At 43.3% G+C, this 25,058-nt stretch overlaps 1 protein-coding gene across 1 annotated transcript; it reads left to right on the forward strand.

Moving 5' to 3' along the window:
* Positions 1-720: 720 nt before the first annotated feature.
* On the forward strand, positions 721-19,525 carry MCOLN2 (mucolipin TRP cation channel 2). Its single transcript, XM_035537297.2, has 14 exons — positions 721-820; positions 3,201-3,360; positions 5,701-5,874; positions 8,327-8,471; positions 8,969-9,056; positions 9,193-9,289; positions 9,731-9,830; positions 11,322-11,437; positions 12,814-12,963; positions 14,501-14,602; positions 14,720-14,842; positions 16,556-16,762; positions 17,323-17,438; positions 18,725-19,525. The coding sequence occupies exons 1-14, from the start codon at positions 771-773 to the stop codon at positions 18,759-18,761; spliced, it is 1,665 nt and encodes a 554-aa protein (XP_035393190.2). The 5' UTR covers positions 721-770; the 3' UTR covers positions 18,762-19,525.
* Positions 19,526-25,058: the final 5,533 nt, after the last annotated feature.

The following is a 25,058-nucleotide window of genomic DNA, read 5'->3' on the forward strand; positions in this document are numbered from 1 at the left end:
ATAAGCAAATTAAGCACCAGATGAAATTACTGTGCTCAAAAATGCCCTCTGAAAGAAAATGGGGCTCTAAGCGCTGTCCATGAAGGTGTGGAGGGGTAAGAGTTGCTTTGTGGAGATTTTTTCAGTCAGTATTCCCTCATGAAAACAAGCAACGTGGGTCACAGCAGTGCTGACACCGAAGCTCGTCTCAGTACCGTGGTTTTGCATATGGCTGGGCAGTGAAAACTTCTTGTTTTTAGCACACCTCCTGTGTATAAACAGAATAAGTTAGACTGAGGGGAATATGGCCTTCTGGGCACCGCTGCCCACACCGCACATCCCTGAGGGAAGGAGTACAGTGCGCATGCAAAGAGGGGGAAATCAACGCCCCGTTTTGCTCACACCTTCCCAATTAAAAGCAGCAAGTGCATAAGTCGTGTAGGCAGGTGAGGGGTTCGCGGCTGCTCTGGTGAAGCCCCCGCCAACCCTCCCCGTTTGGAGGGGGCACAAAACGCCGCTCCTCCAGCACTGAGGTGCCGCCGGGCCGCCTTGGGCCGGGCCACCCTCTGCCCCTGACTCCGCCGGGGGAGCACCGCGGTACTGGGGGGAGCCGGCACCGCTGGGCCGCGGCCTGGGGTCCCCTCCGGTACCGTCCCGTCCCACCGGGCCCGGGGCACGTGTCCGCCCTCCTCCGCCCGCGCCCCTTAAAGCCAGCGGGGCCGGGGCCCGGCGCTGCGCAGCCCCGGCCGCTCAGGAGGCGGTGCTGGCTCCCTCCCTGCCGCGGGCTGCCCATGGAGATCTCCCTCAAGTACCTGCCCGGCGGCCGGGCCGCCTCCAGCGGGTGAGCGGGGCGGGGAGGCGGCGGGGCTGGGGTGGGGGGTAGCAGCCCCCGGTGTTCCCCCGAGCTGGGCTGCGGGAGGTCGGTCCCCGCCGCGGGGCGGCAGGTAACGGGCAGGTAACGCTGCGGTGTCGGCTCCCCTGGGCACAGCTCGCTCGTGTCGGTGCCCCCGGGGCCGGGACCGTGCCGGGATGCAGCCGCCCCACCGTCGTGCCCCGAGCTGGGGGCTCGGAGCTGGGCGATGCTCACAACGTGCGGCCCCCCGCTGACCGCTCAGGGTGCTCTAACCACTGCTCTTCACGCTTATTTCCTAATATTTTGGTTAGAAGTTGCAGCTCTGCAGTTTAATGCAATTTATTCGAACGGTACTTTGCATTTATTCTAGAAACTAACGTCTTAGAAAGCAATTGCCGTGTATCACCTGTTGCTGAGGGTATTATTTCTTAAATATCACACCAGAGCACTCCTGCCTGTTAGTTGCTGGAAGCAGAAACCCAACAGTGATGCAGGCTTGAGTCTCACCTCTTCTTTTGTAAATCAAAATGTGCGCTGCTTTCCGTGGCTGAACTTCCTGTCAAGAGTTTCTGCAGCTGGTTAGTGAAGGAAACTGAAGGCATCAGTGAAGATGATCCCTCGCAGCGCAGATAAGCGAGGGTTGTGTAGAAGTGAAAGTACTGTTATTAGTCAACTTGTAGCTGCTAGAGCAGCTAGCTGTAGGGGCTCGAGAGGCGACTTTGGAAAAAAACACCGTGATTTCCATGGTATGTACTCGAATATCTAAGGAAACAGTCTTTCTCGGAAAGCTTGCTGTTTGGTTTAACTTCTGCCATTTCAGATATGATTTACTTGAAGTTTAAGGGAGGATTTTGCTTATATCTTGGGGTGCTTTTTACATCATACTTCTATGCTTTAGGTATCAATCAGATCCAGCTTAAACCTGCTCCGTTTCCTCTTCCTTTCCCTGCTCCTATTCGTTTTAGTCTGGTGCAGGTCTTGTTCATTGTGTACCACACAAGTGCTTCTGCCTGTTCACGAGCAGCCGGGACAGGAGAAGCTCTTTCCTGGGGTGTCAGTGCTGGATTGAAAAGCACACACATCTCCTTCCGTAGAGACTACTCACAGTTATTATTATAATATATTTTTCTGTTAGATTTGGTTGTTTGTTTTTCCAAGTTTATATCTTATACTGGACTGACTTTAATCACATTTGTTTTTTCTTAAAAATCCAAGTACAATTGTATTTAACAAGTCTTCCTTTTAAAACCATTCCTGTGTTTTCTCTGTCTCAAAACCAAAATCAACCTTCCCCCCCCCCCCCCCCCCCTTTGTGAATGATTGATTTAATGTGTAATAAAGATAACCTTTGAGATTCTGATGCTAAAATAGATTTTCACTTCCTCTTATGGAGGAATGGCACCGCGCTGCCTTTGCGTTTAGCTCTCGCTTCTCGTGTTTGCCTGCTCTAGCAAGCCAAATGTACATCGTGGTCTACCGTTCGGGCAGAAATACCTGTACTCCTCGGACAGGTGGGGACAGAAGAAGTAAGACTGTATCTGAAAACTTGGAATTGGTGGTTTTGGTTTTGACCTTGAGAGAAAATTTCCTTTTTAAAATTCGGAAGGTGGGAGCAGTTCTGTGGATGGTTAACGGGACTGATAATCAGCTGGTGTAGCTGTTTCAGATGTGCTCGCTCTGCCTTGACAACTGGAGGGGGGGGGGAAAAGGTTACACGCTTGGTTCTGACCTTTGTCTGAGGCAGGGAAACTCGGACAACTGCAGCACCGGAGAACAAGGTTAGAAAGACTGTGAGAGAAGGGGAAAGCTTTCAATGCCGTGTTCAGCTGAGAGGGAGAAACTTCCAGTGGTTTAAGACATCTACAACAGCTGTCCTCTGTGCTTGTTCTTCTTTTTTTTTTTTTTATTTTAACGTATTTGATTTCTTTTTTTCCTCAAATATTTAAATGTCTATGACTTTAGCCCTTAAAGAGGTGTGTTCATGATGGCAGTGCGCTCTGAAGCCTGCTTGGGTTTAGTCTTAAAGACATCTTTTTCTGGTGGTGGAATGTGGGTTGTTCAGTGAAGCGTTAACAGTGGCCTCTTCTTGCTTCAAAGCTTCAGTTTTAAGAGAGAGATAAAACTAGACTTGTTATTGCCATTACAGGTCCTATTTAACAACTGTTTCCTGAGAAATAGCTGTTTAATTATGTTATGGTTGAGTGATTTTAATTCTGTGATCATATGTTAATATTTTTTAAATTCTACTGTTTAAAAAGAAATTACAGCCCCTTTATGTCATGTGGAGATGTGAGGTGAAAATGCAAAATGAGGGAATCATTTGCTGAAGTGTTCTGTTGGGTTCTAATTAACGTTGTTTGTATGGCAGAAATATGATGGCTCAGTCAGATTTAGACCTAAAAGAGACAGCTCTAAAAGAGGATTTGAAATTTTACTTCATGAACCCATGTGAAAAATACAGAGCAAGACGTCAGATACCGTGGAAACTGGCTTTGCAGATTTTGAAGATCCTTATGGTGACTACACAGGTAATCTTTCCTCTGTTTTTACTCCTAGAAAAGCAATGATATGCAGGAGAAGGAGGTCTGTGGTCTTTGTCTCTACCATCTCTGAGTATTCTTCATTGGCTTTAACTTCCTGCTTCAGTCCAGAAAGAAAAAAAAAATACTACGAAAGCTGTATGTTGAAGGGGAAGAATAACAAATTAAATTACAAAAGCCTCCTAGAGGTTTTGCAGCAGTGTTTGACCAAATAATTTGCTGTTTCTAAGATAGCACTTTAAAAAAATTACTCATCCCTTCCTCTAAATCCAACACCATCTAAGAAGTGCTTGTGTCACAGTGCTGCTGCATGTTCTGCTTCCTGCTGCATTCATATATCCCTGTTTCAGTGGGTCACGTCAAAGATGGTGGTCCTCAGAATCTAGTAAGTAACTTCAAATGTATGTGTTCAGTGTGAAAATGCTAGGCAGTCTGTCTGCTGATGCAGGGAATAATCAGGCGTGCCCCTTGCTTCTGTCACCGAGTGATGCATTTCAAACAGTCTGCAGAGAGCTGGACAGGTAGAGGCAGAGGAGAGGAGGTTGTTAAACACACTGCTGTCATGGTGTGGTTGGTTATCGTACTATCCACTGGCAAATGCTGACTGGCAGGTCCCTTCATAGCCCTCTGTGAGCAGAAGGGTGCTCTGCTGCTTTGCTTTCAAAGGCCACAAGATTTCCTGGATCAATTCCTAAGGCTTCTTTCAGGCTGACCTTGGGCCTTGCTCTGACACCTGCCAGGTAGTCAGCAAGGGAAGGAAAACAAACTGTGAAGGCTCAAGGCAGTCTTGAATGGGAGCTAATATCAGGCAGACGGATTCTTGTAAGTGTCTGTATATTTCACAGATCCCAAATAATGTCCTGGAAGTTGTTTAAGCCTTGTAGCTGCTTCTGCCTCATGTCAGCTTATTACCAGGCTCCTGTTGCAGCTCCTTAGGTGTGGCATAGCAGCTGGACATCTGTGCCTTAGTGAAAAGCAGAAGAGGCATCTGTCCCAGTGTGGGGAATAAGTTTTACTCCAACTCTGTGCAGAAATCCCCTAGGGAGTCCCCTGAGGAAATTCTGCTGTTTGATTTCTCTGTATTGTGGTTGGAAGACCCCTGTGGACTGTTGTTGTTGGTTTTGTTTGTTTTTATTTTTACTCTTCCAGAGATCCTAACTGGAGTGCTGTGGACTCATTTGTAGCACAGTTAACAATTTTGTAGCCAACTGAAGATGTAATTGATTTAAAACTTGGCTAGAAGCATGAATATTTTTAATCTAAAGATTGTGCGTAATAGGCACAGCTGGCACCTCCTTTTTCTTTGTTCTGGCTGCAGTTTTGCTGTGCAACCAAAAAGCCTTTCTCTAAATAGTACTGCTGCATGTATCCTTTAGCCTAGCCCAGATCTAAGCAATTACTGCCTCGGACAAATGATGAAGTGTGCCAGTGAAGGGGAAAAAATAGGTGTGCTTTCCAGCTTCCATTGTTTTCAGTGAAGGCACCTGAATGTTAGTGGAGCCTGCCTGTTTGCTCTGGTGGACTGCTAAGTCTGTGATTCCCTTGCAGTTTCTCCCTCCTACTGGTTCCCTGCTTCTACCAGTTTCTCGCAGGGCTTGGAAACTTGATATAGTAATGAGCCAGTTTCACATTTACTATTAGTAAACAATTGAATCCTGGGTTGAAGGGTTAGCTATTTGGGGCCTGGGATATGCTCCAGCTATGGTGTCCATGAAGAAACTCTTGCCGCTTGATTTCAGCATCTAGGGGCATCCATACAGGTGGTCAGCACAAATCCTGAGAAATGACTCTGCTGTCTTCTGCTGCTGCTTGTTATAGCCTCCTTAAGCAGCACCTGGGGCCCCAGGTGATGCTTTTTGTTGCCCTGGGGTCCCACATACCTTTGCTGTAGCCTTGTGCCATGCCAAGGACCTGCTGGAATTTGTCCCGTAGCAAAGCAGGGCATTTTTGGGGTAGCAGTCTGTGCTGTTAGGTGAGCTCTTCTGCCCCTTGCACCCTCCACAAAATTTTTAGCAAACTTCAGTTAGAGCTGCTGGTTGTGGGTGTGTAAAAGGCAGCAGTGACCTAGCTCTTTGTGTAGTTGTTGCACTGTAAGTTTTGGGATCAGTAGAAAACTTTGGTTTTCTGTTTCTTTTGCCATGCATGTGGTAACCTTGACTTTAGTAGTGGTGTGGTGTTCATTAGCATTGTAAACAGGCAGATACTCTGCTCCTATTGTAGCAGGATCGCAGTAACTGGCACCTTTCTATTTTGTATTTATTGTACTTTAAAGCTGTTCCCAAAATGTTGCTGCTTGAACAGTACTCAAAACTCTGTTTCTCTTGTCAGCTTATCTTCTTCGGTTTGAGTAACCAGCTGGTGGTTTCATTCAAAGAGGAAAACACTGTCGCTTTTAAACACCTATTCCTGAAAGGCTATTCTGGTGTTGATGAAGATGACTACAGCTGCAGCATATATACACAGCAGGATGCTTACGATAGTATTTTTTATGTTATTAATCAGGTAAGTGCATTCGTTTATAATGAAGAGTGTTGAAGCTGAACGTAGAGCTAATAGACCTCTGCTAAGCCTCTATTTTTCTGTCTCTGTTTGAATTTCAACTTTGATATTTTAGTGAATCCACTTAGGTGGGATGTTCTGAAGCTTGTGTGTAGATATCTGCGTTTTTGTCTCCTGGAGATAAATCTAAGACAAATTTTATTTGGTTAGTGGATAGTACTGAAATCCAGAAAACCTGGAAAATCAGTCATCTCGCATGAACTGGAACCTTTGTTTAGGTCTTGCTTTGAAGAGCCATGGGCCTGAGTATACCTATGTGTGGTATTCAAAAAATTTTGTGCTTACAGCTATACTGAATTGCAGCTTTGTAGTGAGTGCCAGAGGCCTCAAAATGGGGAATACGGTACTCCCAGGAATGTAGGGGCACTGGCCCTGGCTAGGGATGGCATTTTAAAGAACCTCCCCTTTATAATTGAGGGAGGAGGGTGAATAAATCTAGAATGAAAATTCAGTATGTATTTTTATATTTAATACATTCAGAAGTCATGAGATGAAGGAGGTGGTGTGTGTGTGTAAAGTGGGACGTGTTGTTTGTGTTCAGGAATGGTGATAGGCCCAGGAACAGTTCAGGTGGGAGGAACAGCAAGTGGCTTTAAACCACCTCTCCCTTCCCGGACCTCCGGACGTTAGCTCTGACACAGAGCAGTGCTGCCCACTGGGGATGCTGCGGTGCGAGGCCATGCCTCCTCTTTAAATGTGTGCTTGTGCTGGGGCTTGCTGCTTCTCAGATACCTCTACACTACAGCAGAGCCCTCAGCAGATCAAACACATTTCTACTGTGCAGCACAAGGTCAAGGGTCTGACTGTTAAAATGAGTGCTGAGGTAGTTTTCTCCATCTTCCGAGTTCTCAATATTGCTACTATTTCTGCTTCAAAACGTTCCTTTTTTTCTTTCTTGCTCGCTTTCTCTCTTTTCCTTCTTTTGTAGGCACTAATGCTGAGGTGAAGTCCAGATAGAAGACAGTAGAAAAATAATAGCTTATATCCTCAAGAATGGGCCAGTGTGTGATACAGGCATCAGGAAAAGGTCTCTTCATAAAATGCCTATGTTGGATAAATGTAGACATATTGTTCAAGAAGGATAAATTTGTGTAGTCTGGGTGCTGGTGCTGAGCTGGGCTGGCACATGGGCTTGTCACTGAGCTGCTCTGCTGCTGGGCAGCTGAGAGGCACGGCAGGAGCTGTGCCCCAGGTGCCAGCATCACCTGCAAGGTGTGACTCCACGGTCAGAGCATATACCTGGCATCCAGCCCTGGGGCTGTGTAGGAGGCAGGTCAGGATAGGATCAGCCTTGAAACGGAGTTTTTCAGTGGATCCATGCGTGGAGAATGCTTGACTTGACATTCATTATTGGCTTGCGTTTCTAGCCCTTGTTTTTAAGCACATACAAAGAAGCTAGCACAGTGACGCTTTCCAGGTGACTTGCACTGTATTTAAAGTAAGTGGAAACTAAAGTGCCTTCTTCACAGGCATACTTTGAGTTGCCTCTGTGCTTGTGTAAAGCAGACAGGTTAAATTACTTTTGGACGCTGCCCAAGCTGTGTGTGTGCTCCTTGGTTGCTAGCTGTACAGCAGATACGTGGCTTCACTCTCCTGTAGTTACAGGGAGCAGCTTTGATTTTGCTCTTGGGGTAGGTTTACGGACAAAGATACAACTGTGACTTGGACTGTATGTGCTTTCAACCTAAACCTCTACTGCCTCCATGAAATAATTTGGGTACGCTTATCTTCGTGAGATGACTACTTTAGGGGAGGGATTGCTGTAGAAAAAGAGCAGAAATTTGCAAATCACTTACTAATCTTTCCAGGCCTTCACACTAAACCCATAATAGCTCACGTAAGTCCTAAGCTTGCTTAGTATTGTGCTTTTAACTGTTTTAACCAGCATCTGAGTTCAAGATAGAAGAGTTTAACTTATACAGCCCAGGATTTTTTAAAATTGTGCTGAATTTTAAACCAAAGATCTTAAAGTTTCAAGTGGTTTGAAAACTAACACCTTCATGAGTTAAATACATAAGATATCCCTGGAGTGTGTGTGGTTAGTAGCAGGACTGCACTGAAGTCCCTGCCACGCATCTCATTAAAACTTGTCTGCTGGCTTGCTGAACAGCACAGGGGTAATCATTTGCCGGCAGCCCAGTAGGTATGGGGCAACTAGTCACTGTGTAACCAGGATGTCAAGCACTACTCATTAGTGGCCAGCAGCTGGCTTAGCTTCCTATGAGATGCCCCAAAATCTTTACTTTCACATAGTCTGCAAGTTGAGGGGTTTTCTTTTTTTTTTTTTATGCAAAAGTTGTATTGATGCATGTAACTCTGAGACAGCAAGTTACTGTCTCTTGCAGAAAGAGGAGAATCTCTGTTAACTTCTAGTTCTGTTTTGCTTTTAAACTAGTACAAACAATTAAAGAACATATCCTTGGGGACGCTTGGTTATGAACATGATGGATCAGGTTTAAAAATTTGTAAACAGCAGTACAAGAAAGGTGCAATGCTTCCTTCCAATGACACACTGAACATAGACATTTCTACTGAAACAGGTATGGTACTGTTGCACTAAAAAGTATCTTGAACTGTAGAGTATTTAAATTCTAATGCTAAATCAGTAAAATTTAAAACGAATGGCTTTTTTCTGTGGTGCTCATGTGTTTTTTGCCTCTTTCCCTCTTGCTTATCTACCTAAAAATGACAACTGTGTAGACTATAGGAAGCTATTCAGCTGCTGTCATTAGTGGGTTGTGGTCTTATTTTTTTTTCTTTTTTCCTGTTTGTTTTTTCATCTCCATTCCATGCAGAAAGTTCAAATGCAGATTTGAGTGCTGATAAGGCTGTAACTTCAGTAGGTGGGTGTCATTACCACCTCTCAGAGCAGAGACCTGGCTGCAGCTTCTCCACAGCTGCTTACATAATCCCCTAGCTGGGACTCTGTATGAGTATTTGCTTGATTAGGACTTATGATTGAACCCAATTAGCTGAATTTTATGGTGCTTTATATGTGAAATTTTTTGCATTTTATCTTTTCCTCTTCTCTTTGCAGAATGTATCATTTTAAAGCCACAGGAGCTGGCCAGTAAAAATGCTGAACTGAAGTTGAACTCTTCATTCTTCAATCTTGAATTTTATAGGTAAAGTAGTGTGGGATTTGGTTTTGCAATTTTTTTCACTTTCATATGGATATGATGGATTTGGATTGGTACAGTTTCTATGCTTTGTGTATGCATGTATTTGTGTGTATATTTATATACTTTTTAAAACATTCAGGCTTATACAGGTTGAAATCTCCTTCAAGCTGAAAGGCATTGCCCTACAAACAATCCATGCCCGTGAATTGCCTGACTGCTATGCATTTCAAAATACTGTAAGTGACTGTGGGGTATGGCACTTCCAACACTGTACATATAACAAGAGCTTAAGGGCCCACAGGCATCATCCTTGTATCTAGACTGCAAGGGAAAAGCAGTTGAGTCCTGGCCCTTACCCCTTCTTACCAAAGGTTCCTGGAATTGTTTCCATGGGCCAATGTTGTTTCCAGCTGCTAACTTCATAGCCTGAGAAGGAGGTAAGTAATTGCTAGTCTACTAAAGGTTAAACTTGAAGTTTGGCTTCTTGGAATATTGCCTTTTATGCTATAAGATACATGTTCTCAAATTATTTCTACACCACTGTTTATGGTGACAGCTTTCTTAAAACTTACCTGAATAACAAATACTGATGCGTATTATGTCAGAGCAGTTACCAAAACTTGTTTTATAAATACTTTTTTGCTGGTCTTGCTTCTGATATACTTTTGTGCTTCCAGATCACTTTCAATAATAGAGCTCACAGTGGAAAAATCAAAATCTATTTTGATAGTGATACTGATATTCAAGAATGCAAAGACTGGCACATACTTGGTTCTGGTGAGTATAGCACACGCTTCTGCACAATGGCAGTGTTACACGTCTCCTCCTGTCATTTCACCTGCTCTGTAAGTCTGTCTAACAAGACTTTCCCTATCCTGTTCATCCTACCCACTCCCTGCCCTGACAACAAAAAGCTTTGCCTGATGCAACTCATTACCTCTTTGTAATCAGGTGTTTGGGAAATAATCCCCTTTTACAGAAGAGATTGAGATAACATGGGCATCTCTATACAGTGGTGTGTGTTAGCAGTAGGCTCTGTCTGGAAGGAGGGTGGATGTTTCTCTTAGATTTTAATTGTTCTACTGATCTGAGATTGCTCAAACAATTCCAGTTCATGTACTAATAATGGTAAATTCCCAACTCAATCCTTTTTACAACTTTCAAAAGTGTTTCTTTATGAGCGGTTGAAGCATGCCATTTCTGAAAGAGTTTAGAGTTGTCTTTTTTCTTTAATTGTTATTTCCACTGATAAATTTCATAATGTGCATGAGCAAGGGATGGTATCTGCCTTTTTTTCAGTTGTGAAGGCTTTATCTAATGGTTGAGGATTGTGTACTAAAGACTCCTTCGCAGGAATAGTCACTGTACTGAACAGCATGTGACTACTTCTGTGTGTCGACTTGCTGTAAAGGACTATGGCAGAGTAATAGTTGTGTGTCCTATATAGGATTTCAATTGATGATGATGTTAAATAGCCTACCTTTGGCCAAAGCCAACTTTTCTCTGATAATAGCATGTGGTACTGATATTAAAGAGATATCTTATAGTGTGTTCTGAATAACCACAGAGTGTTCTGGCTTGCATCTATTTACAAAATTTCTTGGTAGCTGTCTTTCAGCTAGCTGTTCCTGAGTAGTTTGTTTACATGTAATAACCAGCTGAGGAACCATGTGTAATTTTGCAATAAAGCTGAAGTGCTGTTTACAATGGTAAAGAGTGTTTTACTGTATTTCATATAGTTAAAAAAAAAATACATGTTGTGATAGGGACAATTGATGATAAAACATCTGTTTTGGGTTTACATGATGGCTTCTAAATCTGCATGGAAAGAATACAATGCAAAGTCAAACAAGTTTGATTGCAGGTCAGGGAATGAGAAATGAGGTGGGATTTTTTGTTGTTGTTTGGTTTTAAAGTTAATACAGATGTTGACTCATCAACATCACTTCTTTTACCCTGTGTAGCTGTAACACTGTTGGAACACAGATGTAGATGGAGAGATGAACTTAGTGGAAAAAGGGGACACCTGTATTAATATTCCCAGTTTTGTTTTAATTTTGAAAAACTCAAGCATGCTTATAATTCTGGATACCCATATAATTCTCTGGTCAATTGTACTCAAGACATACTTGTTCAAAAATGAGTAGTTTCATACCCCCTTTCTTCATGGGGTAAGAGTTTAAATGTAATATATCTGACCATTTTGTAACAATATGTGCTCAAAAAGATGTGAAGACTAACTCTTTCCTTTCCTTGGCTTTTTTACAGTTCTCCAGAAAAACAGTCAGTATATTCTAGTTTTTGATGGATTTGTCATCTTAAGTTGCTTAGCATCTCTTATCCTCTGCACACGATCCATTGTTCTTGCCTTGAGGCTACAAAAAGTAAGCACAGTACTCATAATCTCAATGTTTATTTTGTCTCTATCATGTTTGCTAGTTTTGTGAAGTGGGATGTTTTTGAAATATTGGCTGGCAAATCACTTGTGAGGATGTTCTCTTGCTATATCTCTATTGCTAGAAAGGGTGTGTAAGTGTCTGTGATGAACAGTTGCTTGCAGAAAGAGGTTTTACTTCTGGTTGTATTCTACTGTAATATGAAGCATTTCATTTTATCTCTTGAGGGCGCTAGGAGGGCACTTTTTTGGGTGCGTGTCCAGGACTTAATGTTGTTCAGGATCTTATACAAAATAAAAACAAACAAACAAAACCATCAAGACCTTCACAAACAAAATAATACTTCTGAGTCTTTGTGCTGCTAACAGCCAACACATCTTACACCTTAAAAGTATGAATTCTCCTTCACTGACTTCAGAGCAGAAATCCTATACAGGTCATATTGTAAATTAATACTTTAATGAACATCCCTCGAAGCCAACAATAACTGGAGAACAGAAAGCATAGCATATATTTTAATTCTGTCTGTTTTCAGTTCTTCCTTCTCCCTCTACTATCCCTGGTCAGCCCGCTGTCAGATTCCTCTTGCTTACCTTCCTTTGCAGACTCTGAGACTGACTTCATCTCAAGCTGCTTGTAGAGCCTTGTGTAAGCAGACTTGGCTCTTCTGGGCCAAAGGCTGATGCAGAGACACGAGCTGGGCCCTGAGGTGTAATAGTCTGTAACAATTAATTGGCGCAGACTTTGTAAGCTTATAGTAGGTGGAAAATAAGTGCAGGATATGTATGATATGAAAACACAGATACTTGTTTATCTTATTCAGTCTTATTCAGTATATCCTTCTTGTCCTCACCCTTGTGTGGTTTACAGAATTCAGCAAAGGTGTTATCAAACTGCTGCCAGGAGTATGGACACTGTCATTTGTTTATGAGCAAAAAGAACAGGTGAGAGCAGATAGGCCAGGTGGGGTGCAGGAGGTGGTATTGTTGGCTCTGTCAGAAGTGAGAGCCTTACAGCCATGTTTGAGTTGTAGGTATCAATTATTCTTGTCTCATTCCTGCTGGGGGTGGATAGAAACCTCTTGTGAAGGCAGTTGACAAGGGGATAACAAGTCATGGCTAGGTTAGTGGGGATCGGTTAGGAAGTCAGCTGTTCTATGGAAAGTTGGTTTTCACTGGTCTAAATTTTTTTTTCTTTGCGTTTATTTCTCTTGCTATTGCCAATGACTTTCAGGCTATTATTCCAGCACATACAATGGGAAAAGTGGGTATGTGAATCTTGAGCATTACTACAGTACTGGGGCATCTGTACATATTTTTCATCTAAGGTGACCTGTAACTAAACATCTAAATGCTTGTTAATAGAGATTTGTGAACTTCTTCTTGGAGAAATACAAGCGTCATGTCTGTCATGCTGATCGCCTGGAGTTCATAAATGGATGGTATGTCCTAGTCATTATCAGTGATGTGATGACAATCATTGGGTCAATCCTAAAAATGGAAATAAAAGCCAAGGTGAGAGTTCAATGCTTCAGGTGAAGTACTAGTCTTGTTACAATCAGGTGTAATGTGTTTTAACTTGGGGACAAATGAAAGTGAGCTAAAATAGTTAATAGTTATCTTGTTTGCTTCTTGCTAGTTCTTATTTCTCTTATGTCATTGTCCTCTGTGCTGTAACACAGGCAGCTGCTTGAGATATTGGGCATTTGTTCTCCCTTGAGGCTTATTTTGTATGTCACATCAAACTCTTGGGCTTGCTCTTCTTTCTGAGCACTGCTCTTATGGGTGGTGGTGGGATTCTTGCATCCAGCAAAAAGGACATGCATGCATCATCTGTTAAAATGAAGGCTGTGCTGGGCTATTCTTACTAATAATTGCTTTCAGTCCCCTTTCCCCAGTGTCATTCATTAAGACCTTGTAAGCTGTTTAAACATCTCATTTCCGCAGTGCGAAGTCCCCTAATCCCTGGTTTAGAACCTGTGGGTAGATGGTTCCTAACTAAAATCCCTGGGTTATGTTATTCCTGTAAGTAGTGGTAGTGCATGCTGCACAGGGAAGTCAGGAGTCATCCCCCTTGGATAAAACAGGGGCCTCAATGGCTCCAGCGGCAGGAAAAATAGCTAGTATAGCTTGCTGTCCCAGCCTGCCCAAACTACAGGCACAACCAGTGTCAACTGCTAGTCCTTGACCTCCTCGTCTGGGCTTGCGGAAATCAATGTGTTTTGTCCAGCTGGCAGCTTTAAGTGGTGTGTGGTGTGTGTTTTTTTTTTTTTTAATTTCAATAGAGCTGTGTGTCAACAATTTGTATGTTCACAAAACTTTGTATTCTGGGAAAAGCAGAATAGGTGGTGTGCTGCTGCTGCTTCATGTGTACTAATGCTCAAAGGGCAAATGCCCAGAGTGGCTTTCAGAGGAAGCACTTGCCAATGTCCAGTTGTATGGTGAGGGTGGGAAATCGTGAACTAAATGAGTATCTCACACTTACTGTCACCAGTTCTAGCCATCTGCTCAAGCAGAATGCGAGTAGAGTTGGTTACAAATGTCCCTGGTAGTGAAAACTGTGTTCTACTTCAAACAGCTGGCAACCTGCTCAAAGCTGTTAATGCTTGTAGCACAGACAGGGCTGTGGTCCTGAGGCTAACTTGTTGTTCAAATGATGGCTCACATTATACTAAATAGTGAATGAAAGCTTGTTGGCCTAACAACGGCATATGTTAACTTTTCCATTAAAAAACAAATGAACTTGGAGATATATTCAATCTGATCATAGAACTATACAGTAACTAAAGTAAGGGCTTTAGTTTTCCCAGGCTTTGTGAAAAACTTCAAGAATGTCAGTGTAGATGTGCTTCCATTTGCAGCAGTAGTGCATTTGGGTCATCTTGCTAAATAAGTGCAGCACACTGTGGTCTGACTTTTGTGATGTAGCAATATCCTTTGCATATCAGACTGTCCTGCTTTGTTTGTTTGACCTGCCGAAACTCGATCAGCTCTCGAGCTGACATACTTCTTGCTTAGTAACCTGACCACTTGCTCTCTTTGGATCCCTCAGAATCTTACAAGTTACGATGTCTGCAGCATTTTACTTGGAACATCAACTTTATTTGTGTGGGTCGGAGTCATCAGATACCTGGGATATTTTCAAACCTACAATGTAAGGCTGGAATTAAACATTCAACAATTATAATATATATTTACATCTGTCACTCCTATTCAGGTCTCTTTGTTTAATGTGTGACCTCTTTTTCTTTCCTCCATGCTTTTTTTGTAGGTGCTCATTTTAACTATGCAAGCGTCATTGCCCAAAGTGCTAAGGTTTTGTTGTTGTGCTGGGATGATTTATCTTGGCTATACTTTCTGTGGCTGGATTGTATTGGGACCTTACCATGAAAAGGTATGTCAGCAGTGTTACTCCTTTTCTGGTCAACCGTGTAAATGTCTGCGTGTAGCTCCCAGTTATGAATTTAGGACTTGTTTCTGGTATTTTCTTTTTTGTTTAAAAGCTCCAACACAAAAGAACATGGGAGCGTTTCTCCTTCCACATACACTTCTTGTCACCTGCTTCTTCTAACAAAATAACTCTGTTCTTGCGTTCTGTCTGAACTGTACTGACCTGTAATCTGAGTGTCTGTATTGTTTGGCTGGGGCTAGGGGTGCATTGCTCTGTTCTCTGTCGCCCTCTCCTGGCAATCCCGGTGCAACTGGAATGAAGTTCAGTGTTAGTGGATGTGATACCCACAAATGCTGACTTTGTTTTCCAAATCTTTTCCATGTCATGTAACTTCAACCACTAAATCTTGACTCAGATGGGTGGATGAGTGGTTTTCTTCTCTGTTTGCTTTGCTTTGTCTGGGTATGTTGTGGTTTCTTTTATTCTGTGTTGTTTGTGTAGGCTTGATATCAAAATGTTTGCCTGGTGTGTTCGTCTTCTCAGAAACCTGTGTACAGAAGTAAAGCTTTATACATTGCAAAATGCACACAAAAACAACTCTACATTTTGGTTTCTTTTCATAATGGATGCTGTATCTGACTGTTTGGGGGGGAGGGAGGGGGAAGCAGGTTCCTGATTTTAAACGTCCGTTCATGAATAACAAATGACTTCTTGTGCTTGACTTCTGATTACACACCCTATATACAGTAACAAAGATGCATGCTGCAGTGCTTGCTTTAGCTTTTGTTACCCCCAGGGTTTGGATTCATCAAACTCATAACTCTCTCCTCTGAAGTGTAGGTGTTCAGTCTGCATATGTTTTAAATTGAGGACAATGCATTTCTCCGGGATGCTATATGCTGTGAGATCTTCTATCATAATAGCGGCTAAGTTCTTTATAAGAAGCACGACATGAATACTGTTCCCTGAAATCTTCCCTGCTGACCTTGTAGAAAGTGCACTAATGATCTGAGCAGAAGGAAATGTAGTCAACAATGTGCTTATCTATTTCCATGTTAATTCGTGCTAATATTACAGATCGGTATCGGGGAAACAACTGTAGTTCTGTAGGGGTTTTTGTCACTGTTGCTATTTCTGAACGCTTCCCCTGTGCCCCACTGGAAGGCGGTGTGGCGCTGTGCAGAGCATGCGGAGCCCAGTGCTGGGCTGGCAGCCTGCTCCCTGCACTGGGAGAGGGAAGAGTCTTCCCTGCTGGACAGGTACAGAGGAGAGAGGTCCTAATTCTCAGATACTTTGAAAAGCCTTAGTTGGAAAACATAACTATGCTGGTTTTTTATTTTTTATTTTCCTGCAGGTTTAGAATAGCTTAAAATTTAAGAACTTAAATTTTCTGTGGTGGTCACTTATTGACAACAGAAATGTAAGGAGATTTATTATCACAAAATAGACCTGTGTTGCTCAATGGGCAAAAGAGCCAATGCAAAATGCTCAGAACTGTGTAGAAATATAAGCATAGCTACTACTGATAGGTATGTTTCAGTTTAAATGTTCAGAAAAGAAACAAAGGATGGTAGTGCTTCGGTTGGCTTTTTTTCTGCTAAGAGTAAAGCTCTAAAGGGAGGAAATACTTGTGTCTTGTAGTTACATTTTTCACCTTCCCTTTAATCTGGATGAGCGATTGAAATTCTAATAGTATTTGTACTCATTATTTTCTAGTTTGAAGATCTGAACACGGTGGCCGAGTGTCTGTTTTCTTTGGTCAACGGTGATGATATGTTTGCAACATTTGCTCAAATCCAGCAGAAAAGCACGTTGGTGTGGGTGTTCAGTCGGTTATATCTGTATTCCTTCATTAGTCTGTTCATTTACATGATCCTCAGCCTTTTTATTGCACTCATCACTGACTCCTATGACACCATAAAGGTAAAGCATTAGTCTTCCACTGCACTTCTAACTAGTTCTGTATTTATCCTTGTTCATCACTCAACACCAGAATATCTGGCACTAATTATGATGACTGATTAGAATATTAGAATCTTGTATGTTGAACTGGTGTTTTGGAGAGCATTTCCTCTGCATGGCAATGCTGAATGTCCACACTGGGGCCTTTGGAATCCAGAATTGCTGTTGCTAATGAAAATGAACCCAGGGCAATCACAGTTAGCACAGCAGCTAGCTGGAACAAGGGAGGATCAATGCAAGCATGATTCAAGACTGCTTGCTTGTTCTTGCAGTCAGTGAACTAGATGTAAAAGAATCTGGACAATGTGAATTTTATGTCACTTTTAGTTTGCTCTGGTCCCACTACATGTATGGTGTTTCTGGGATGGGATTGTATTTTTTTTTCTTCTTCTTATATAAATATTGAATGAATGAAACAAATCATTAAATCACTTTTTGACTTTTGTACTCTAGAGGAAACTTGAAAACACTTAATGCCCGGTAATTTCTGATGTGTTGTAATAACATGCTTTATTTTTCAGAAATACCAGCAAAGTGGGTTTCCAGTAACAGATCTACATGAATTTCTAAAAGATTGTGGCAATGTTTGTTACAGAAAACAACAGGCTTCCATGCCATCCATCTGTTGCTGTAGAAGGTTAGTAGGGTGTTTCTGATGAGAGTTATTCTCAGAAGTACACCAGTTAGCTTCTCACTACAAAGTGGAGCTTCACAAATGTTGGAGCACCCAGAATTCTGCCCGTGGGGTACTTGGGCTCTGTTATCCCTCCCGTGTTTTACTTGGTGTTAGATCTTTAGTCTGCTTGTGGTGAAGGGGAGCTTTTCTAAGTTTAAACACACCTTAAGTGTTTTACTCATGGAAAAGCTACCATGCAGAAACTGGTGGAAGTTGACAGAAGGATGGCAAAGTATAATGTGGAGCTGCCAAGAAGTCAGGAGAAAATTATGTCTCCGCAGCTTAGGGTTTAAGTCTTCTGTTTCTAAATAGCTTTTCCACTAGGCTGTGGGAAGTAGTAGACAGCAAGAGGATGTGATTCAGCAAGGGACCTGTACTTAATTCCACAGCTATGTTGTATCTGTGAGGCAAACCAGTCCAATATAATCTGTCACAATACCAGAAACATTTCTAAATGTCTGCCGCTAAATTCAAAGCTTTGGAGATCTAAGCTGTGGTCCTTCTTAAGCTGGTCTTGGTGAGGTATCGAGATCTCATCTGGTGCTGATCTGGTTTGGAATTCTAAGAATAGAATTCTGTTTCTGGGGAAACCTAATGTACCTCTGAGTGCGTGACTGAAAAGGTAGGAGACTTCTTGTCACTGTCACTAGACAGTCTAGGAGTATTTGTGCTTGTGCACAGAATGATTGTGGGCACAGGGCAAGGAAGCCAAGGCTATGGGAGAAGGAATAGTGCTGAATGTGAATTCCTTTTCAGTCCCAACTGGTGTAACGAATCCTTCTTATACCGAGGCTTTTGTGAAATGCAACCTTATACTTTTGATGTACTCTGGCAGAAAGAAACCTCTTAGCCAAAAAGGAGGAAGTGAGATGATGATGGGCAGGTATCCCAGCAGTTGCTGTGGGCACTTGAAAGTTGACTAGTTCATGAGAAAGCCAGCCAGGGACAGCTTCAGGTTTCACATCTAAGTTATCATGCAAGCTAAGAGATTCTTGTCTGCTTGAGCATAATAAATATATTTTACTGTAATATGCTGCAGATTGTGGTGAGGACAGAAGCTTGGTAGCTGGAGTGCAAATCTATAGGGCTTTTTACTAAAACAATTTCTGCTTGATTGTTTCAGTGCAGGTGTTGAGAGCTGTATCCTGAAATGGGAGAGCACAGGGCAGAATGATCAAAATTCATTGTAGTTTTGTATTGCTTCCTATTCCTTACTGAATGAAAAATTGTAAACTTTTCTTTTGCAGGCGACAAAGTGATGACAACTTAATACTCATTAATTGATGACTCTGCATTGAAATTCACCACTAATGTATGCAAAGAAAGCATAGTTGTATGGAGAATAATAATTCTCCAAATAGCAACGAAACCCACTATCTGGACCTGCCTCATTGTGAACAGACTAATTGGACCTAATTAAGGTGTTGGGGAAGAAAAGCTGCTAATGTGACCTCAGCTGGCTGATCAGGAAAAGAGCCCAGCTGGTCTGGAGGAGACCTGTGAAGAACTCTACATTCTTGCCCCAAGTTTTGTCACATTAAAGAAGGCTGATCCTTGAGAAGTGTCTATGAGAGCTCTGTTTGCTAATCACCTCCAGGAGGAAGAAAAGTGGTGCTGAACCAGCAGTTCTTCTTAATAAGACATACATGGATGATATTTAAAAATAATTCCACAGTAAAAACAAAAACACATGCACACAAAAATAAAAAGTAGAGTATTACAACTATTGGCAAGGAGAAGGGAGGAGGCTTTCATTTCACTTCAAGTGATGCATTTAGCATTGAGACTAACTTCTACTTGGCACAATTCATTTCCTTGGAATAAATTTATGTAAAACTACAGAGCTGCAAAAAAGTGCAAAAGAACTGCTGTTCTCCTTCTTGTATATCAGTTTTAACATAAACCATTTTTAGATCATTTTTCTGTTTAACAGCTTTACTAAAAACAAAAGCAATTTGTTATCCTTTTTTGGTTGTGAGTCTTCTCTATTATGCTCACAGTATTTGATGTGTATATTGTGACCAAATTAAACTTACTGCTTCACCTATAGGTAAACACTTTTTTTGCACAGTTGGAATCTTCTGTGGCAAGCATAATGTAAGGGATGATGAAAAGACTTTTTTTTCCTCTCTTACAGGCAATTTGAAATCCTGTCCTTGTATGTGTAAGGTGGGTGGCAGCTTAGTTTGGGGTAAAAAGGAAATGATGCTGGTAAAAACTTGTACAAGATCCTGACTTACTGACAGCTGTTCTTACGAAGACTCATCCTCACAATACTGCATATACTTCTCACTACAATCTGGCGGGAAGAGTTTCAGAGAGGACCAGGAATTGTTGGTAGCAGATAACTGTAGCGTAGAAAAATTATGGTTAAAAACTAGAACCTGGCAAACTCATGCTCCAGTATTGCGTGGTGGTCAGGAGAAAAAAAAAAGTTCAACCTTTTAAAAAGGTAAAGGCTTGCTAACAGTGTTGTCCAAGGCTCCTGCTCTTGTTAACAGCACTACTTGTTTACCTAAAGTAATTCATGGATAGAAAAGCCTGACTTGCTACCCTTGAGCAAAGGTATGAAAAGTTCAGTAACATTTCTCTGATACCTTTGGTAGTGCTTGGTAGCAGTACCTATTGCTTTGGTCGTGTTATCCTGCTTCTGTGTGTCAGTACTGAGAGAACAACAAAAAGCATTTTTTGTGTGTTTATAAAGCGTTGTTGGGGATGGACATTGCCTGTCTCCAAGCTTATAGCTGTCCCGGGTCTCGGCCAGTGTTGGGTCTCTACCAGCCATGTCTAGTGCTTGAGCTGCAGTGCAGGAGCCACAGCGCTCTCACTGGGGCTGCTTCTCACTGACTTGGTTGGGCATTGAGCGTGACCTGCTGGAGCCACGGCCCAGGTAAATAGTTGTGAGGGAATCCTCAGGGAATGAGGGTACGTATTATCAACTGCAGGAATATAGAAAATGCTTATTGTTCTTACTGCTGTTCAGATTTAATTTCTATAATGGAATCACAAAGCTTTCTTGTCCTGTATTGATGTCTTTTTTAATCATATGAGTTGTTTGCTAGCTGGACCGCTGCTTCAGCCCTGCCTTATTAGAACAGGTCACTAATGTATTTTAGAAACCAATTTGTGTCTTCACCATCTGTTTGGTGGTTTTTTGTTTTTAGTTTTTCTCTTGGAAGAAAGATAAGAGCCAGTTGCTGGAGCTCCTCATTAGCTTTCTGTTCCACTGAGGTTGAACTTAACAGGAAATCTGGCATAAGGTGAGCCTTACTTCTGTGCATTAGTACGGGCTTGAATGCAGTTGCTGATTGATAGGTGGTCCTTCCCCAGCTGTTACGGAGGCGATGCACTGTAATGGAAGCAAGACCTGAATCTATGCTTTTGCAAAGTGTCCTGAAAGCAAGCTGTTACTTTTGCTTGTCTTGTTCCCTGGGAATAAAAAGCTAATCACATGTAAGATTCAAGAGGAGAGAAATGGGTGGGAAGGCAGTGAGAAGGCTGCACTAAATGAAAAGGGCAGGAAGGAGCATAAGATAACTTCTTGAGCCGTCTTCAAGATGAGCGTTCAGGGGAGGGAGGATGGTGTGGGATAAGACTCAGGGCTCAGTTTGGGGCCTTCCATTCATGGATAAAATGGGGGAAAAGTGGTTGCAGCAGAGGTTGTGTGCTGTTCTGCACGTAAAGTTAATGTGCGAGGCTCCACCCAGTCTTGAACACTAGGATTTATGTCATACTTGTGACTGGGTTTTCTGCGGAGTGGGGCAGAGACTTTCTGCCGAGATTTTCTTCTGCCAGTTCTCCTCCAGCTGTGAGCAGCCACACGAGTAGCTCCGCACAGCTTCTACCCAGGCTTGTTCTTGGTAACCTGTCCAGGTAGGTAGCGCTGGACAGACCCAGCAGAACACAGTCCTTAGGTAAATTTTGTCTTTACCTTCTGTACTTGAGCTTGGTTCGTCCTTCGTGGCAAAGCTGTGTGGGCTAGGTCCTGCCCGTGGGAGCTGAGTGAGCCTCACGCTTTCTGTATTGCCATACAATAATCTGTTTGCTTGTTCTCCTAAACCAGGCATAAACACGGGTACAGGTGAGGCGGGGGGCAGCGGCCGTGCACCTGTCCAGGCCTACTCTGAGTTGCTTTCCATGGGCTTTCTTCTAGCTCCCCACGGGCAGGGGCTGTCTCAGCGCCCCCACAGCGGGTTCTTGGGGCTCCGCACCCCTCAGCCGGCTTCTTGGCTGTCCGCGCCTCAGAAGGACCCCTCCAAAAGGGGGGGCCGGGCCGGGCCGTGCGGGCAGCGCCGTACGGGTTAAGGCGGCGCGGGGCGGGCAGCGGGCGGGCCGGCTCGGGGCGGCGGGCGGCGGGCGCGGCGCTCCGGAGGCTGCCGGTGGGTGAGTTTCGGCGGGGCTGCGGGCACGGGGCAGGGCCCGCGGGCACCGGTGGCGTGGGGGCAGCGGCGGGATGGCTCCGTCGCAGGCTGGACCGACTTCGTGATTTATGAACTTTTTATTTTTCATTTATTCGGTCAAAACCGCCCTGTCTGCAGCTCTGTTGAACTCGCGCTTATGCCGCAGCCCCCCCCCCGGTTTGCGAGCGCCTGCCCCGTGCCGCCGGGCAGGAGCCGGGGGGGCGCCCCGGTGCCCCCGGGTTACCGCAGGTGAAGCGGCCGGGGCCGAAGGCAGCGCCCACGGAACCGCGGCTCCTTTCGGCAGGCACACGCGCGGCGTCGTGTCCGTGCGCCGCCCGCTGCACGCCCCTGGGTCTGCGCCTCTGCCCCGAGCCGCCGGCAGCAGGCACGCCGTGCGGGTGGTTCCTTAGCACCTTGTTCGTAAGGTAGGGTCCCAATCCGCGTGCTGCTCTGAAAAACGCAGAGATGCGACTTTGTGTGATATGCTCTGATCGTTTTTCCCTCAAGGAAAAAGAACAAGCGCCTTTGTACCTCCGTGTCGTGCAGGTAGGTCCGTGCTCCCGCCCGCGATACCGATCTGGAAACCAGCGCTTTTTGTTACAGGCTGGTAACGTGCACTGCTGTAGCTCGCTTCGCCAGCCTACGTAGAGTTTGTGGTTTCTTCCGTGCTCTTAAAGTCTTGTAAGAGGTTTAGCGGAAAGCACAACTCAAATCCAGTTATGTGGGGAAACATTTGAATTCGCTAAGTTTATGTGTTTGCTGAAAAGAAAAGAAGCTAACTTGCACAGTCAGAAAGGACGTGGCTTTTATCAGCAAGAAAAGCTGAAGGATGCGTTTGGCTCTTTGCAGAATGCCGGACTACAGCTTCGGAGGAGCTGAACTGGCTGTATCCTCATCGCCTGCTATGACCACTTCAAAGCCCCCTCCGGCACAGTCCTTATGCTATCAGGGAATGAAATAAGGTCTCTGAAGTGTAAAACAGCATAGAGAATATATTCCACAAAAGCAATTTCTCAGGTAGTTGGTCTTCAAGATTCTCATGCCTGGATTCTTTTTTTAAAGCAATTAAGTCCACTTTCATGTGCCTAGCTAAGTGTTTCTTGGAGCCCACCATTTCTTACCACTTCCACTGAAGTGAATGCTTGCAAACCACAGCTCTGAATCTGTTAATAAATCAGATGCGGGCAGGTGGTTTTTCCCAATGAGCAGTGTGCTGAAAATTACAAATGAAAGTTCACTTGCTTGTGAATGTGCTGAAGGGGTCTGTACTTCCAGTGTACAAGTTTCGTGAAAGACTGATGATGTGTTGGGCTGTAGAAATGCATCTGTTGGTGATCAATGAGCTGATGGCAGGGTTCTGGAGAAACGATAAGCTTAGTTTATAAGCAGAACAGGTATTTTCTTCTAGGCATGTTTCACAATGTAAAGGCTGCTTGAATGGCTTTGAAATACTTTAAATACTGTGTCTGTTTCCGCATTATAGGATGACCTGCCAGCTCCTTCCAGAACCACACTTAAAGGAGGCTCTAAATGAAAGCTTTGCAGTGAAGTTTTTAGTTTGGACTCCATATATAGATTTAGTAAACCATAATTTCAGAAAGTCTTAAATTACCAAAGTCTGAAGTCTGAACTTGTGGTAACTAGTGAGTTACTTAGTAGCTGCCCTGAACAACTTCTTGTAGTGGACGGGAGCTTTAAAAAGACCTCTGGTGCAGTGGGGTAGCTGTGAATTAAAGGGATGCCAGGAGCTGGAGCCTGAGCCTTTTCAGGACTTGGTGTAGGTGACCCTGTGCTTTACAGCCAAGCTGCCTGCACCAGCCTGCCACGGCTCGCTGGGGATCAGCGCTGTCACAGACTTGCGCAGGGTGCCCCCATAACGATTTTTAAGCCTCTTATCAGTCTGTGTGTACAAGGCGCTGTGGGTCCGTGGCTGGTGGTACTGCTTCCTGACCTTGCAATTTAAATATTTAGTTTCGAGCTCCTAAAATTTTGGAAGGTTTAATGCTTTAAGACCCTTTGTACCCCCTATCCTGTGTACAGTACCAAGGCTATCTGATAAGTAATGAAGCCGTAGATGTTTCCACCACCAATACATAGGAGTTGACAAATATAGAAGTAATTCAAAGAGATATGATTTATGCTTCTCAGAAGTATAACATGCTTACAGAATCATCTTGACTTCCCTCCTCCCGGTCCCTGCCTGTTTTATTCCAACCTATGCTGCCACTAAAATGGACTGTTACTGGAAGCGGCCGGAACCCTGGTGGAAGCCTGAGCATTTCCATCAAGTTAACGTTATGTGGATGAAGCTGGCTTGGAGTGGAAATGGATGTGGCACTCTGTTCTTATTCTAAAAAGAGTTGAAGACCAAGATAACAAGATAATGCTGCTTGTGCATGCTTGATTTGAGTTCACAGTCAATTATCTAAAATGGGGGATACTTAAGTTATGAAGAAAAATAAACATGGCCAACCACAGACAGAAATGGATTTCCGTAGTAATAAATTCTTTGGATTCAAGAGCTTACTCATTAAGCCTTATAGCTTTATTTATAATCTTTTTTTATTATACTTTTAACACTGAATTAAAAAGAATGGCTTTTAAAAAGTACATTCTTAGTGCCTGGAAAAGTGGACCATGTAGCAGCTGTTCCAAGTACAGGCAGTGCCCACAGAATTTCCCTAATAAACCAAATGTAAAACAGTTACTTCTGAGATAATTTTTCTTCGTTAAACCTGCCAAATGAATGTTGGTTTCCATTGCATCCTCTAATGGTATCAGATAAAGTCTCTAGTTTAGAATCTGAGGACTAAGGAATAACATTGTTCTTTATGCATCGGAAACTGACGACTAAATGTGGATTTAGGGAAAAACTTCCTTTTTGTCTGTTTGTCTGAACTGACTTTTGTATAATACTAATTAGCTACTAAAGACAATTCAAAGTAAACCTAAGAGCTTACCTCACCAAATTCCTTCTTACAGTTACATATTAACATTTTTGGCTTCGGCTCTGTTACACACCCTTTTCAGCATTGGTATTTCTTTCTTTTTAAGCTGAGGCAACCTGAATGGGTTTCTTGGGTTACTGCGCAATCATTTGGCTGTGTTGTTTTCCTCCGTGGCCATGCATGTGTTCAGGGTGTGGAGGGGAACAAGGAACCGATTCCCTTTCTGGACTGGT

The sequence above is a fragment of the Cygnus atratus genome, chromosome 8 (assembly GCF_013377495.2).
Source record: "Cygnus atratus isolate AKBS03 ecotype Queensland, Australia chromosome 8, CAtr_DNAZoo_HiC_assembly, whole genome shotgun sequence".
NCBI lineage: Eukaryota > Metazoa > Chordata > Aves > Anseriformes > Anatidae > Cygnus > Cygnus atratus.

What these genes read in the sequence shown, in the direction of transcription:
- MCOLN2 (XM_035537297.2), top strand. Translation starts at nt 771, where the DNA reads ATGGAGATCTCCCTCAAGTACCTGCCCGGCGGCCGGGCCGCCTCCAGC. An exon ending in GGCCGGGCCGCCTCCAGCGG is followed by an intron (nt 821 to 3,200) that starts GTGAGCGGGGCG and finishes TTTGTATGGCAG; the next exon opens with AAATATGATGGCTCAGTCAG. An exon ending in TTGCCTTGAGGCTACAAAAA is followed by an intron (nt 11,438 to 12,813) that starts GTAAGCACAGTA and finishes GCTTGTTAATAG; the next exon opens with AGATTTGTGAACTTCTTCTT.